The 14187-nt window shown below is 50.8% G+C and overlaps 5 protein-coding genes across 5 annotated transcripts; 3 read left to right on the forward strand and 2 right to left on the reverse strand.

Annotated features, from left to right (window-relative positions):
* Positions 1–3757: 3757 nt before the first annotated feature.
* On the reverse strand, positions 3758–4924 carry PpBr36_08806 (uncharacterized protein; the record flags this gene model as incomplete). Its single annotated transcript, XM_029895931.1, has 2 exons — positions 3758–4221; positions 4423–4924. The coding sequence occupies 2 exons, from the start codon at positions 4922–4924 to the stop codon at positions 3758–3760; spliced, it is 966 nt and encodes a 321-aa protein (XP_029746998.1).
* Positions 4925–7558: 2634 nt separating this feature from the next.
* PpBr36_08807 (uncharacterized protein) lies at positions 7559–9523 on the forward strand (the record flags this gene model as incomplete). The annotated part of the gene is made up of 6 exons (XM_029895932.1): positions 7559–7642; positions 7823–7925; positions 7989–8079; positions 8168–8641; positions 8976–9347; positions 9433–9523. Coding segments are annotated over 6 exons (1215 nt in total), but the record flags the coding sequence as incomplete, so codon positions are not given.
* A 565-nt stretch (positions 9524–10088) lies between these two features.
* On the forward strand, positions 10089–11987 carry PpBr36_08808 (uncharacterized protein; the record flags this gene model as incomplete). Its single annotated transcript, XM_029895933.1, has 3 exons — positions 10089–10293; positions 10391–11621; positions 11705–11987. 3 exons carry the CDS (start codon positions 10089–10091, stop codon positions 11985–11987), a joined length of 1719 nt encoding a protein of 572 aa, XP_029747263.1.
* A 433-nt stretch (positions 11988–12420) lies between these two features.
* Positions 12421–14073, forward strand: PpBr36_08809 (uncharacterized protein; the record flags this gene model as incomplete). Its single annotated transcript, XM_029895934.1, has 2 exons — positions 12421–13116; positions 13489–14073. 2 exons carry the CDS (start codon positions 12421–12423, stop codon positions 14071–14073), a joined length of 1281 nt encoding a protein of 426 aa, XP_029747264.1.
* PpBr36_08810 (uncharacterized protein) lies at positions 12696–12954 on the reverse strand (the record flags this gene model as incomplete). Its single annotated transcript, XM_029895935.1, has 2 exons — positions 12696–12858; positions 12911–12954. The coding sequence occupies 2 exons, from the start codon at positions 12952–12954 to the stop codon at positions 12696–12698; spliced, it is 207 nt and encodes a 68-aa protein (XP_029747421.1).
* Positions 14074–14187: the final 114 nt, after the last annotated feature.

Raw genomic sequence — 14187 nt, forward strand, 5'->3', positions numbered from 1 at the left:
ACAAGTAATCGATACTGTACGTTGCAGCAAGCTAATGCGGGCGAGTGGAGAAATTTGGAGCCCCGCTTTGACTGGCTCTACAGCCAATCATGGAAGACCGGACAGATATGTCTAGCAGCCGACCTTATGGGTCACCCACCCAGTATGCTTGCCGACTGCCAATGGAACCAGGATCAGCTCAGATTTGGATAGCCTGGTGCTGGGCAGCATCACCAAACCCATATTGCCCATGAACAAGGCACACTCAGTCAGTTAGTCAGTCGTTCCAAAAGGGGATTGCAACCCTACATCACTGAATTGGCCCGCTCCTGATTCCCGGCAATGCAGGTAGGGAAATGGATTGTTTGTTGCCAGCTACCCTGTCTTTAGGTATACGAACATAGGGCAAAAAAAATCTAGACTTTCTTGCCAAGTGTCGGGTTAAACTTTCCCATCAAAGCGTTCAAGAACCGAAGGGTTACTTTCTTTGCACTAATGTACTTTAGTCTGCCGTCTACCCTTGGCTAGGTAGCCCCACGTGTTTTTTTTTTTTTTTTTCTTTGTTGTCTCAACTGATAAACACGCCTTGGGTACACTCCCATTGACCAGCCGGCAAAGCTCCGTTGCCGTGACTGGGGTCGTCTCGCTTTGTCAGTACGTATAGAATTCCTAAACTGTAACTAGCCTAGAGATGACCAGACGAAAAGAAACCAACAACTAAAACATAAATAAATAAAAAATAAAAAATAAAAACGTACTCAGTTCATGTTCAAACGACGCAAGCGAATTTGGCCGCTAAGCACCGCTAGTGTCTTCTACGGCCGCCCTACTTGGCACCGGCAGAACTGATGTGCAAATCGGCACAGGAGGCATTACCGGCAAACCAGGGCGCCAGGTTTGAAGCTTTAGGCTCCTGGAGCAATCGAAGAATCGAAACGACTGCCATTATAATTGCTCTATAGAATAATGTATTAAAGCCTCTCGATGTGGCTCATGAAACGCCACCATCTACCGTAGTATCTACCCGTTCGCCGGGCTTAAGGAGGCAATAAACAAGCTCCTCATTTTCGGACTGCTACTCGACGCATGCTACCGTCACAAATCGGCATATTTACTAGTAAGGTTATGCAAAAGAGAGAGAGAGAAAAAAAAAAGCCCCTTGTTAATATACCACACAATATTTATCTTTTCTCACCCCAAGAACCGACTTGACCAAGCATGTTCGGCCATGGAAATATGCTACGCGGGGGCGCAAGGGGTACACCTGGCAGTTTTTACTAATCAGCAAGCTGTTGCTGCCCCCGCAACTGCAACGTCCCTTACGCACAGTTTGTCGTTCTCTTTCCAGCAGGTGACCTCAGATTTAGTGCCTAGACCCGAACAGCTGCCACCACAAGAGTCAGTCAGTCATGGAGGCTTGACCTGCATCGAGCTGCATCCCGCCTGCAGCACTACCCAATGGATGTTTTTTGCCAACTCTCCGTTGTCGGGCGTGCTCTGCATCGGTCGATGGAACCCAAAAAAAAAAAAAAAAAACCCCTAGTCGAAAATAGTAGCCAGTAAGAGATGGAGGAGGGTACAGAAAATGACATAGCAATCATTGGCTAGTCACATAAAACAGAGATGACATCGCTGACAGCTAGACGGGCAGAGTTTGTGTCTTATTAGGGATTTCGACCCCTCTTTTGTTTCCCCCTTTCCTTCAAAGCAGCCGTTTCCTCCCAAGGGAGGAAACACGGGCCAAAAGGGACGGTAGGGTCGAAAAGGGGGGGGGGGGGGGGGGGGGTTATCCAATTGAATTTGCCATCCAGTCTAGGGTGGTCATCACAAGAAACACGTCAGGACCTAGCCTAGACTAGAATAGTAATTTTGCCGGGAAATAGGTAGCCAAGTTCTTTATGGTTCAATTTGCAAACTTAAACTTACTCCGTGGAAGTAGAATTACCTATCTACATTTGTCATTGCGAATAATGTCAACAAAGTCTCGACAGGGTCGATTGCTTGTAAGCATTTCCACGTAACTGTAGTAATGAGTCTGATCAAGCTCTGAAGGTACCGGATTAACATATTCAACTGAGTAAGATGGCAGTACCACATTTACCAAGTCGACCGTGGGGCGTTGGTTGCATTGGTAAATCCTTGCAACTACCATAGATCAACGAATGCGACTCAAAGGCCAAAGTAATGGGGGTGGGTGCTTTGCGTCGTTGCATAGCAAAACTCGAAAATAACAAACAGAGAAAGGATAATCAAGTGCCAGACCAAAGATCGAGATCTCTGCTACAATTGCTTGGTCCAGTTCTCGTTAGCATGCCTCGCATACTAGCCGTGGTTGGAGTGGTGTGGTTAGTAGAGCTCCAATCAGCAGCATCAACAACAGGCCGCATAAACCAAACAATAACAATAACACTGTATCATGGTAGTAGAATTTTCCAAGCTGCTTCGATGGCCTGGCGTTTCGCATATATACCTCAGTGGCGATTTTGCTTGGCTCGGATATACCGAAAAGGTTTAAGTAAACTTACCTAACTCCAATGATTTCCCGGTGAGCTGCAATGATAAAGATTTCATGGATTATGCCAGGACTCATTCAATTTGGCCAGCCAAGGGACTGCAGTAATGCACTTCAGGTGGTGGATTAGCTCGGCTAAATGTACATACAGTATGCGGTTGTTTGAGACAAAATACGTCGATCAGCAAGAAATGAGAATCAAGCGTTTTGCTGAAGTGATTCAGGACGGAAACAGATGTACCCCTACTTTAATATGTCTCTGCTTCACATGGAACTGTAACAACAAGAACTAAAAGTGAATACTCGATCAGCACTTCCAGAACTCTTCGAAAGTAGGCTAAAATTTGCTGCTGAAGTCAGACTTAGAGTACGGGATAGTGATGCAACTATGATGCACATCTTCGACAACTGCAAGCCAAGCTCTGTTTCCACCTTGTATATCCCGCATTTTATTCAACTGTCACGAAATTATGCGTATGAATATTCTACAGAGTATAAAAGTAAGTATATTCAACCTATGGTAGCTCCAAGCTGCTCATGTACACAGCAGATGCCCAATAAAAAACCTCTCAAAGCGTGGCATATCCGTCTGCCCCATTTCGTAAAAAAAAAAAAAAAAAAGTCGAAGCGGAAACAGACGCGACACAGAATTGGAGAAGCAATAAAGTGCACTCGTGATAAGGACGAAACTTCGAGGATGTGGTCGCACAGCAGTTGTACCATTCCGGAAGTCGAGCTCGCTTGGCCTCACCGGTGCTTTACATATACATTGAAGCGAGGGGGCCGACTTGGCTGCCTCAAGCTGACTTGTAAGCCGTTGGATTTTCCTGGATAACTCCGGACAGAAAACCCCCTCACACCGCTCTGAATAACTTGGTTCTTGCTGCATGTTGCATCGTGCAGCTGTGAACATCCGGTGCATGCATGTAGCGGTACTATGGTTTGCTTTCGCCTGCCGGCTTTGTGGAAGCCGATATCAGCCGGGGTTTGTTCCCTGGTGATAACCACATGATGAATGGGCTGACGGAACATACGAAAAAAGACGCCGGCGAAACCAGGACATGGTTACACAAGCACAAACACAAACATGCCGGAGACCGAGCCGGTTACCAGCAACACGCTTTTTGGTGCATGGGCCGCACAACGACAACATAGACGATCGGCAGCCGGAGAAAAAGACCCGAATCATATTATTTCATTGCATCAGGCGCAAACCGCCCTTGGCTCTATTTTCCCCCTCATATAGCCCTTAAACAATTATACCACTCACACTTTCGCACCGTCCACAACCCTACTTTCCTCGTCCTTCTCCTCCTCGGCCCACCTCTTCCGCAACCCCTCAAGCCACTCCCCCTTGTCCAGCCAGCGCTGCTCCAGCCAGCGCGCCAGGTCCGCGTCGCTGCGCGGCAGCTCCTCGATGGGGAAGCGACGCACGTGCACGTGGAAGCGGAAGCCGTGGGGGCCAGGGGCCGAAAGGCCCGGCACGCTCAGTGTGTCCCAGAAGACGGGTGCCACCATCCATGAGCCGTCCTTCTGGTACGCGATGGCGAGGTCGTAGACGGCCTTGACATGCGACGCGTGCCGGAGGTGCTGGACCGTGGCGATGAAGCCCTTTGTACGCGGGTACAGGAGGTGTTTGGGCTGCGGCTTACCGTTGGTTGCGCACCACTGCTTTGACTCTTCGTACTTTTTGGGTGTGAAGCGGGTGGCTTCTGAGAAGGATACCAGCCCTTTTTTTGGGTTATGCATATTAGTTCCTTGCATCTGAAAATCCCAGAGAGTTTGTTTTCCTCTCGTATATTTCCTCCCACTTTCCCCTTTCTCTGTTCCCGGTTCGTCCGGTTTTCCATCCCTGCTCACATGCAATACGGGCGGGCGTCTTCTTCTGAATGAGTTATCCGAAAAAAAAAAAAAAAAAAACCAGCACTTACAAGTCGGCCACCTCCGATTCACAATACCCTCAAAAACCCTATTGAGCTCATCCCTGTCCCGAAGCCAGTTCCTCGTTACCATGGGCATCCCAAGCGCCCACAAACCCCAGCCAAGAAAAGGCACGGCGCGCAGCTGGATCTTAGCAAAGTAGCGACAGCGACCGAGCATTCCGGCGCGTACGGCGACCGCCTGGACCATGTAAAAGTCGTTCCAGCTGACGTGGTTGGCGACGACGATGGCGCTCTCGCCGTTCGACGGCAGAGGGTCGCCCGAGATAGTGACGCGCGCGCCGTTGACGTCCTCAAATATCCATTGAATCCAGCGCCAAACCGTCCATGCAAGCGCCGACGAGAGGTCGTATGTGAAGTTGGGGAACAGCGACTTGATGAGTAGCAGCGCCGAGACGGAAATGTCAATCAGAAGCAGCCAGACTACCCAGGGAAATACGATGATGGCGCCGCGGACATGGGTGAACCAGGTCCCGCTCCCCTTACGAGCCATGATGTGATGGGTGATGGTGGTAACTTTTGGGTGTATGGGCGTGTGCGTGTGTGTGTGTGTGTGTGTGTGGGTTTCGCTGTGGCTGGGGGTCTAGATCTCTCAATCAAGATCATGCAGCTGATGCTTTGGTGATGGCTTGGCGCAGGGTTTGACCTCAGGCTCGAACAGGAAAACAAGGGGAAAGAAACTAAAAACAAAAACAAAAAAGAAGCAATTACCAACAGGGACACAAGGGCTGGAAGAAGAGGCCGCAACCACGATAATAACGGATGCACAAGTTAGGTAGGTTTCAGAATGGGAGATCATTTGTCATGGTCTGTGCAACATTGTTCAAGTCGAACCGTTCCGTCTTTTATGCGTGTGCGGTGAGACGAACCATGATCAGCCCGCTGTCGCCGACCAGCAGGCTAGAACTAACCAGCATGTGGTTTAGGGCCTATAGTTCACCAGCCTTATTAAGAGCAGTTACTAAGGAAAAGCTTGAACTTGGAAAAACTACATGGTGAATTGACCATAAAGTTTGAAGTGATGACTTCATTTCTTACCCAGTCTTTGCTATTGAAATGGGGCTCGAACCCTGACCACTGTAAGAAATCACAAGCGACGACCCGTCTCAATTTGTGGGCGATGCAACTCGGTATCGATCGAGTATGGAAGTCGGTCATCGGGTTGATTGTGGCAGCGAAGCCCGCAGGCCGCGGGTCACTAGCTCGGAAAAAAAAAGTGTCACGGGGGCCGACTGACCACGCAAGAGATGGAATAGACACCGATGCAACGACAAGCCACAAGAAGATAATAAGAAAACATAAGGGGAAAAGCAAATTAAGCGCTGCTCTACACCATATTTGCGGACATAATCGCAGGTCGTATTTACTTCGCAGACAACAACTGCACATTCATGGAGTAGCAGCAAACAAAAGCTTTTGCTTCTGCCCAGACCAGCCCCAGAATACGTCACGCTGGGCACCCAAGATCTCGGTGCAGTGGATCAGCCAACTCGGAAGATCCAGATTTTTTACAGCCCGCTTGGCAAACAATCCCATATTTGGAAACGTGCCCAGCCCATTATTGCGAGGACGAGGAAGAGATTTCGATGCCATCCAATATCCTACCTGCAACTGCAGCATAACATTATGCGGATGCTCAGACAAGAGAAGCTGGTCTCATTTATCTGATCCTCGCTATTCTGCAGGGCAAAAACGAGCTTTCCTTGAATATAAATTGCGATACTAAAGTATAGTTGGTGTTGAACCTTCTTCAATGCTTAATTACCTATCTCCTTAACCTTATCTATCGACTCATATATAGTACACAATGATCCTCCAGCTGTTTGAAGATGATGATGCCACTAATCCCGGCCGTACCGCCGCAGCGGGTGTAAATAAGCCCATCCTGAGTTGTAAAGCCCGTGCTGGAGGTAATGTTGCATAAAAAGGAGCTGCATCTTACATAAGCATACGGTAAAGTGACTACAGTAGCTTGCTGCCCCTCTGTGAGGCTCTGATGTTGGCCATGGGGCGGACTACTTTGTACCTGCCTGGCATTAAATTCGGAGACTTTTTTTCTTTTCTTCTCCAGCCCTATGTTTCTCTGACTCTGACGCGTCACTAGAAGCCCTACGCACGGGGGCCAGCTCTTAAAACCAAACATAATTCCGCAGCCTTACCCGCAAGTTCCAATTGTCATTTACGTCCTGTATTGAGTGATGTACGCGCATCCTTGAGGCTGGTGCTGACTGGCTGACTGAATGACTGAATGACTGAGGTCGTTTGATGGAAGTTCGCGCAAAAGCAACTCGAAGCTTGGCCCGGCTCGTTCGGCTGCCCCACCAGCAAAGTGTCTTGGCGTCAGCCAGTGACGAGTTGAGCTGAGATTCTCAATTAGCCCGTCAATCTTTTCCCAATTGCTCTCGTGTCGATTTTCAGTTTAGATGGTGATGATGTGGGAACTTGGGAAGAAATGTTGAGTATGTCTGAGCCATCACGAAAGAGTGTGGCACATGCATGTCTCCTACCCCCAACCATCCTGGAACCGGTTTCATATTTTTCACCAATGGGAGATGCCACCGATCTGATCCGTTTTTTTTTTTTTTTTTTTTTTTTTTTTGCTGAGCTCAGGTGCCGAGGGATAATAATACACTTGAAGACCAAAGTCTGGCTCTGTCCTTTACTTGGCATTGCCTGCTTGAACTCGGGTGAGCCCCACGCCGGGTAGGTTAAAGCTGATGAATCCCCCGCATAACGCACCAGAGAGTCCATTGAGGCTGGACAGACCCTGAAAAGGCGGCCGAAAGTCTTTATTTGTGATCGTCGTTTCCACTAGCCGTGCGACATCTTAAACTCATGCCACCCCATCTTTTGTCTCCCGGGCCTCAACTTTCTTTCTATACTCTTGGACGATCAAGCATGTGGAGCGCCAGTTTTATAGTAGCCCATTGATGCCTTTTGCCTGTATCATGGGTACAGTGTCGAATTTTTGGGTGTACCAATCCTTCAGATCACTTCACAGCAGCCTTACAAATCATCGCCCAAACCAAACCCTCTCCTCACTTGCGCACGATTTATCTCTTTGCTTGCCATCACACCCCTGAACACTGAAAGGGGTTGGTCTCGGCTGCTCCAGCCTGCCATTTAGGTGGCGGCGGCGGCTGCTCAACCCGGTACCGTCCCTACGTCTTCTTTATCTCACTTTACCGACAACCAATATAATCAATCTAGTGTCGGTCCTCCCTATTCCTACATTAATCCTCCGCCCACAGTCAATATTAGTCAAACTGCACCCTCATGAGATCCACTAGACATGGCTTTGCTTTGCACCGCGTCCACACGTCCCTCAGAACATTATCATCAAATGGCTGACTTGGGATTCGTAGTGGCGTATCATTCACCACCAATGCAGAGCTTCGAAAGAAGTGGTGGTAGTGATGGCGGACAGGACAAGAGCCCCTTGAGCTCTATGCCATCGAGTTTCCTAAAGACTCTCACTGAAAAAAGAACAAAATGTGGGCTCCGGTTAAATTTATACTTCTAGTCGTAGCCTGTGTTATGCTAACACGACAGCACAGCTGATGCTCCTGCACCAAAACGTCGAGGCCCGAAGCCAGATAGCAAGCCTGCCCTGACGAGACGTCAGGAACTTAATAGGCAAGCGCAACGGTATGTCAGGACTCATGTTGCGTTTGCATAATATGTGTCTTCCGTTGCGGCATGTCGGGCTAATGACACATTGAGGACCTCGGCTCAGAACCCACCGAGAGAGAAAAGAACTGTACATAAAGGCTCTCGAGGATGAAGTGTTACGTTTGAAGGAGACTTACAGCAAAGTATCTCAAGCTAAAGACAATCTTTCAAGCGAGAACCGACAACTCAAACAACTACTCGCACAGAATGGCATTTCGTTCGGTGGTTCCATGGGGATTGCAAGCGGCCTGATGGATGACGGCGTCATCGAATATGCATCGTCAAGCGCGACCGGGAGTGGCTATGGCGGAGGACCGGCCTCATCTCACACAAGTGCCTTCACGCCTCCGCCGCTTTCCGCCCATACAGCCAACAGTCAACAGTATAGCCGAACTCCCACGGGACATGAAAGTCTGTCGCCGCGTTCCGTGGGCTACCTTCAGCAATCAAACACTCAGCGTTATCCGGGACATGCTGCACAGCCTTTGCGCAATCCAGGAGTGGACTATGAGCAGGCAGGGATTGATTTTGTATTAGCGTACGAGAACCCCCAATCTTGAAGTAAAGCCCATAAGATCGTTTCTGTGCGCTGCCATACCGTGGCCACATGGTAACTTTCTTCGATCGACAAGTTCGCGATCGGTTATTGGCTGCTTGCTTGCGTGTCGGCAGCGCCAAAAACGTAGGCACAAATATACACACATCGACACTACGCGAAGCCGTGGGGTGAAGAGAGTGTTACTCCATCTCCACAACGCCACAGTTGGAAATCATCACCCGGAAAAAAGAATCTGCGGACTTGGGTCATGGGTATCAATGACATAGATTGCTGACTTGATGCCGAAAGTGAAAACCCCCCGTGAAAACTGCAGTCTTGAGAAGCCATGTATGGATCACTTGCCCTGGCTGCTAGAACGCGGAACCGAGATGGGAGGCGAACCTTGCGGCCATGCTCTGATGGCTTCCTGTCCGCCCGAGCCCTTTCCCGAGCTGACACCCGACGTTCCCTTTGGCTATTCGAACGTCAAAAACGGAGACCTCAACTCGGGTCAGAGGACCTGGGAGCTGTCCAAGGGCGACCTGAACACATTGCTGGATTTGAGCAAGCGGCTCAACCTGGACGGCGAGATCACGCCTGTTATGGCCTGGGGAATGGTTCTTGCCCATCCTCGTCTCGGAGAGATGACTCCAAACGACTTTAAAAAGTTGACAGAAGAGCTATACAGCAAAGTCCGCTGCTATGGGTAAGCTGATATCAACGTCTCCTACCGGCTGGATCTTATCGATGACTCGAAGAGTTGTCACGGGATTTGACTAACAAACTGCTAGTTTTGGCGCGGTGATGGAGGAGTTTGAGGCTCGCGACGCAATCGAGAATGTTTTCTCGACAAAGCCCGATTCTTGTCACCAATCCTACTAGACGGAATACGGTAGTTGACGCCGAGTAATTTCACAGCTTCCCCGTATAGCGGCTTCACATAATTATGCTTTCTTGTCTTCCATATTAGGAGCAAATGGTAGGCCGGAAGCAGCAGCAACACTGAGTTGGCATTTGACAGACACTTGAATAGTGTCAAGTCGATTAGACTTAGATTTACTAGTGATACCATGCCGTTGGAAGCATAGAAGTTATCTATAGTTCTTTTGAGGATATGTAGGTTAGCTTAAGGCATCGAGTCCTTAAATAGAACATGGTAACGATGAGGGTAGCATGTGAGACATCACGTGACACAATATCACCTTAACTCAGAGTCCTGATTGCCCCGCGACCAGACCCACACACCCCACTAACTGCGATTTTTGAAGCACACAGGCAGAATTGCTCCAGTGAGGGTAGTGAACGGCAACCGACTTGGTCTGGATCTGCCCCCGACGACCGCCAACGGTTGATTGTGACAGGTTGGACCCAGTATCTCACCTTTGAACGCACTTCTCCCTTTAGATAACTCGAGAAGGCAACAGGTTCACTTCGGATTTCATTCACAATGTCTCAGTCACTGGCGGACATCATCGCCGCCCTGCCGGATGGTGATGGCTGGGGCCCCGCGGTCACGACCGAACTCACTTTGAACGGCGTCCCGTATGCGCCGTTCTCCAAGGGTGACAAGCTGGGACGCATGGCAGACTGGACCGACGGCAAAGATAGGGACGGCCGTGGCGGCAGGCAACAGTACAACAGGAACTTCCGTGGTGAGCAGCGCCTGACGATGCCCGATTCGAGTCGCGACATGCGCCCGCCCAATCTAGCAGCTCCACTAACAATATATCACATTTTCCCCGACTACAGACCAGCAGGTTTACGGTGCCGGCACAGCCTCGCTCTTCTCCGCCCCCCTGGCCGAGGACGAGTCGACATTCTCCGTCGTCAGCAACGTACGCGACAGCACCAAGACAAGATTCGGCCGTGGCGCCGTCTTCACCCGTGGCGGCAGAGGCCAGCGGGGCGCACGTGGTACAGAGCGTGGAGGCCGGGCACAGCTTTCCCGGGGACGCGGTGGACAGTACGGAGGTGGCTACGACAGGGGCGGAAGGTCCGCTGCGGGCGGCAGGGGAGGCCGGAGGTTCGGCTGGAAGGACTACGACAAGCCGGCACGCAACCGGGACGCCTCGATCAACGTCAAGGCCGACTGGTCGCTGCTCGAGGAGATCGACTTCAACCGTCTCGGCAAGCTCAACCTGGACGCCGACGAGGGCGAGGACGTCGACTCGTACGGCTTTGTTCACTACTACGACCGCTCATACGACAAGCCTGCCGTCAAGTCGGCCGAGCGCAAGCTCAACCCCATCGATCGTGCCGCCTACAACGTTACCACCTCGCTGGATCCCGTCATCCAGGAGCTGGCCGAAAAGGATGAGGCCACACTTTTTGCTACCGACAGCATTCTGTCAACGCTCATGTGCGCTCCGAGGTCCGTTTACCCCTGGGATATTGTCATTGTCAAGCAGGGCAACAAAGTATACTTTGACAAGCGCGACAATGCCGCACTTGACATGGTCACCGTCAACGAGAACGCCGTTGATGCGCCCCTTGAGGCCTCAGAGGGTAGCAAGGACAGCATCAACCAGCCTTCAGCGCTGGCTGAGGAGGCTACCTACATCAACCACAACTTTGTCAACCAGGTTGTCATTGAGAATGAGAACCAAAAGGTCGAAATGGAGCACGAGAACCCGTTCTACAATGCTGCCGAGGAGACGGAGCCGCCGGCATCCAAGGCCTACAAGTACAGGAAGTTTGATCTTTCCACCAACGACGAGGAACCAGTCTACCTGGTCGTCCGCACAGAGCTGGACGCTGTGCAAAAGAACTCGACCAACGGCGAGGACCAGTTCCTGACGGTGCGCGCGCTCAACGAATTCGACAACAAGGCCCAGGGCTCGGGTGGTGCGCTCGACTGGAGGAGCAAGCTCGTCAGCCAGCGTGGTGCCGTTGTTGCGACCGAGATGAAGAACAACAGCTGCAAGCTGGCCAAGTGGACCGTCCAGAGTATTCTGGCCAAGGCAGATGTCCTCAAGCTTGGGTAAGTTTTATCTTTTCTTTTTTTCTCAGGCCGAACGCGGATGATAAATCAACAAGTATGAGCTAACATGTGTCACTTTTTAGTTTCGTCTCGAGAGCAAACCCCAAGTCCAACGACAAGCATGTCATTCTGGGTGTCATTGGCTGGAAGCCCAAGGACTTTGCCACCCAGATGAACCTTCAGCTTTCCAACGGTTGGGGTATCGTCCGCACGATCGCCGACATGTGTCTCAAGCGCGAGGACGGTAAGTACGTCCTCGTCAAGGACCCCAACAAGACCATTCTGCGTCTGTATGAGGTACCTGCGGGTGGACTTGACGAGGAAGACGACAACGGCGAGATGGGTCAGGAGGAGGACGAGGAGTAGGTGAATTTGTTGGTTGCCAACGGAGTCAGGTCTAGGGGGGGTAACAAAAAAGTAATGACTTCTGATAGACGTTTGCTATGAACTGCACCGGTTGATGATCTTGACACAGCATGGATTTAGTGGTGCTTTGTATCCATGGCGTTGTCCAAAAAAAGTTCAAGATTTGTTTGACTTGTTCTGTACAGTGTTAAATACGTGATATGAACGGAATATACTGTGTATGTATCTCATTCTCACGAAAAACGCGACACCTGGAATTTTCTATGCACCGCTCCACCACAATTGAATATGAACATTAGTCTAGAGAGCTCGCCAGTCACGTCTCACAGTTGATGCAATGGTTTTCCGTCACCGCACACCGCCTTGAAGAATTAGGGGCCGCTGGCGTTTACTTTCCCGCGGCTTCGCACTTCTTAAACAACTGAACAAAAACATGACTGACAACTTCTCAATCTACGCGGAGCTGCTGCCCAACATCCGGCAAGTATCTGTCGTTGCCAGCCTCCCATCGCAATGTGACTCGTCGACTCGAGCCTTACTGCTCAGCGACGGCAGTCGCATCCATGTCACACACCGCGATGATGCACGGCTGCTCGAGCTGCCTGCCGCGGTCGTTCAAGGCGGCGGCGGCGGCTCGGCAATTTTACCGCTGAAGCCCGCGGCGGATAATGGCTGCAAACTGACCTGGCGTTTCCCACTGGGCTCGGCTCATTCCGCCCCAGCAGCACTGCGGGGAACCACTGCGCCTGGCGGCGTCGCCGGCTCCTCGGTGCCCTGGGAGGCTGTCAATATCTCGGCCGGCTCCACGGTGCGTTGTCGGGGGTGCAAAGCGGTGCTGGTGCCCGGGGAGCGCATCGAAGAGTGGAAGGACCTGCCTAGCGCAAACTGGGCCGAGATGATGGAGTTTTGGCACTGTCACAAACCGGACGACCATGACGGACCGGATGGGCATCGGCACGACGGACATGATCGACAAGACCAGCAATCCAAAGGCGGGGCCAAGGCTGACGAGCAGATGTTGGCCAGGAGGGGCTACGGGGCAAACTCCAGCATCCAGGCGCAGCTGGGTGTGGGATTTGTGGACTTGATGACGTTTCTCTTTGCCGAGGATGACTGTCGAGGCGTAGAGGTAAGTTATCGCATGATGGTGATATCGATGGCCGTATCAGTTCAACTTCTGGCTGCATTGCGGTTGAGCTTTTGTGATGGGTATCAAGAAGGTGGCTAGGTCCACTCAATGGCGTAGTCACCGATACAAATACCCTAGAGTAGATTTGTACACCGTCTGTTCTCGAACCAATTCGAGACCTGTCTGGACTGCGATACCGCTTTCTGGGTCTCCGGAAACGGGAGTGGTAGCGCGCCGCTGGGCAGGAGGTTGGCAACTCTGCATTTCACCGAGGCTTACACGCGATGGACTTCTCGGGATTAGACGGAGGAACATACTCACCGCAGTGACTTATGTATCAAATCGAGGCGATTTTGCTAACAAGTGCTACAGATCCCATCACACGAAAATCTCGACGCCAGCAATAGTGTCTGGTTCTTGCCGGTCAAGTGTGCTGCATGCCTCACCAAGATAGGACACTTCAGTATGAGATCACCCGCCGTGACACTCTACAAATGGCAGGTACTCGTCGACAACGGCAGAAGCAAGAGCAGCAATCCCCCGTCCGCTGTCCAGTGCCTGGCTGCGTCTTTGCTCGCAAACGTTGCTCGTTCAGGGTCTTCCAAGTCTCTGGTAATGCCCATGACAGGCTTCTTTTCTGGGGAGAATCAAGATACGAAAAGACGCGGCATGGCGTTACACACGTGGATACTCAACAGTACTATAAGCTACACGTCGACTCTGGGCAATAAGACCAAGAGTCCCGCCATAAAACTGCTATTCAAAGTGATTAGCGAGGAGGAGGCCGACAAGATGCTTGAGTCTTTCAATTCGGACGTGCAAGATGTAAGTCTGCCAGAAGAGGCGTTGGTGTGTGTTGTTGACGCACTGGAGCATAGCAACAAAATCATACCATTAAGCGACAGGACTTTTCAGGGATGGACGGTAGGCCTACTGGACAGATGGGATTCTGGATAGAGTTTGGGCCGAGTATTCTCGCGCCATGGCATGACTTTCGCCAGCCTGTTGTTGTGCTCCTTTTTTTTTTTTTTTTTTTTTTTTTTTTTTAAATAAAAAAGCAAAACAAAAAGA

Source organism: Pyricularia pennisetigena, chromosome 5 (assembly GCF_004337985.1).
Source record: "Pyricularia pennisetigena strain Br36 chromosome 5, whole genome shotgun sequence".
Classification (NCBI taxonomy): Eukaryota; Fungi; Ascomycota; class Sordariomycetes; order Magnaporthales; family Pyriculariaceae; genus Pyricularia; species Pyricularia pennisetigena.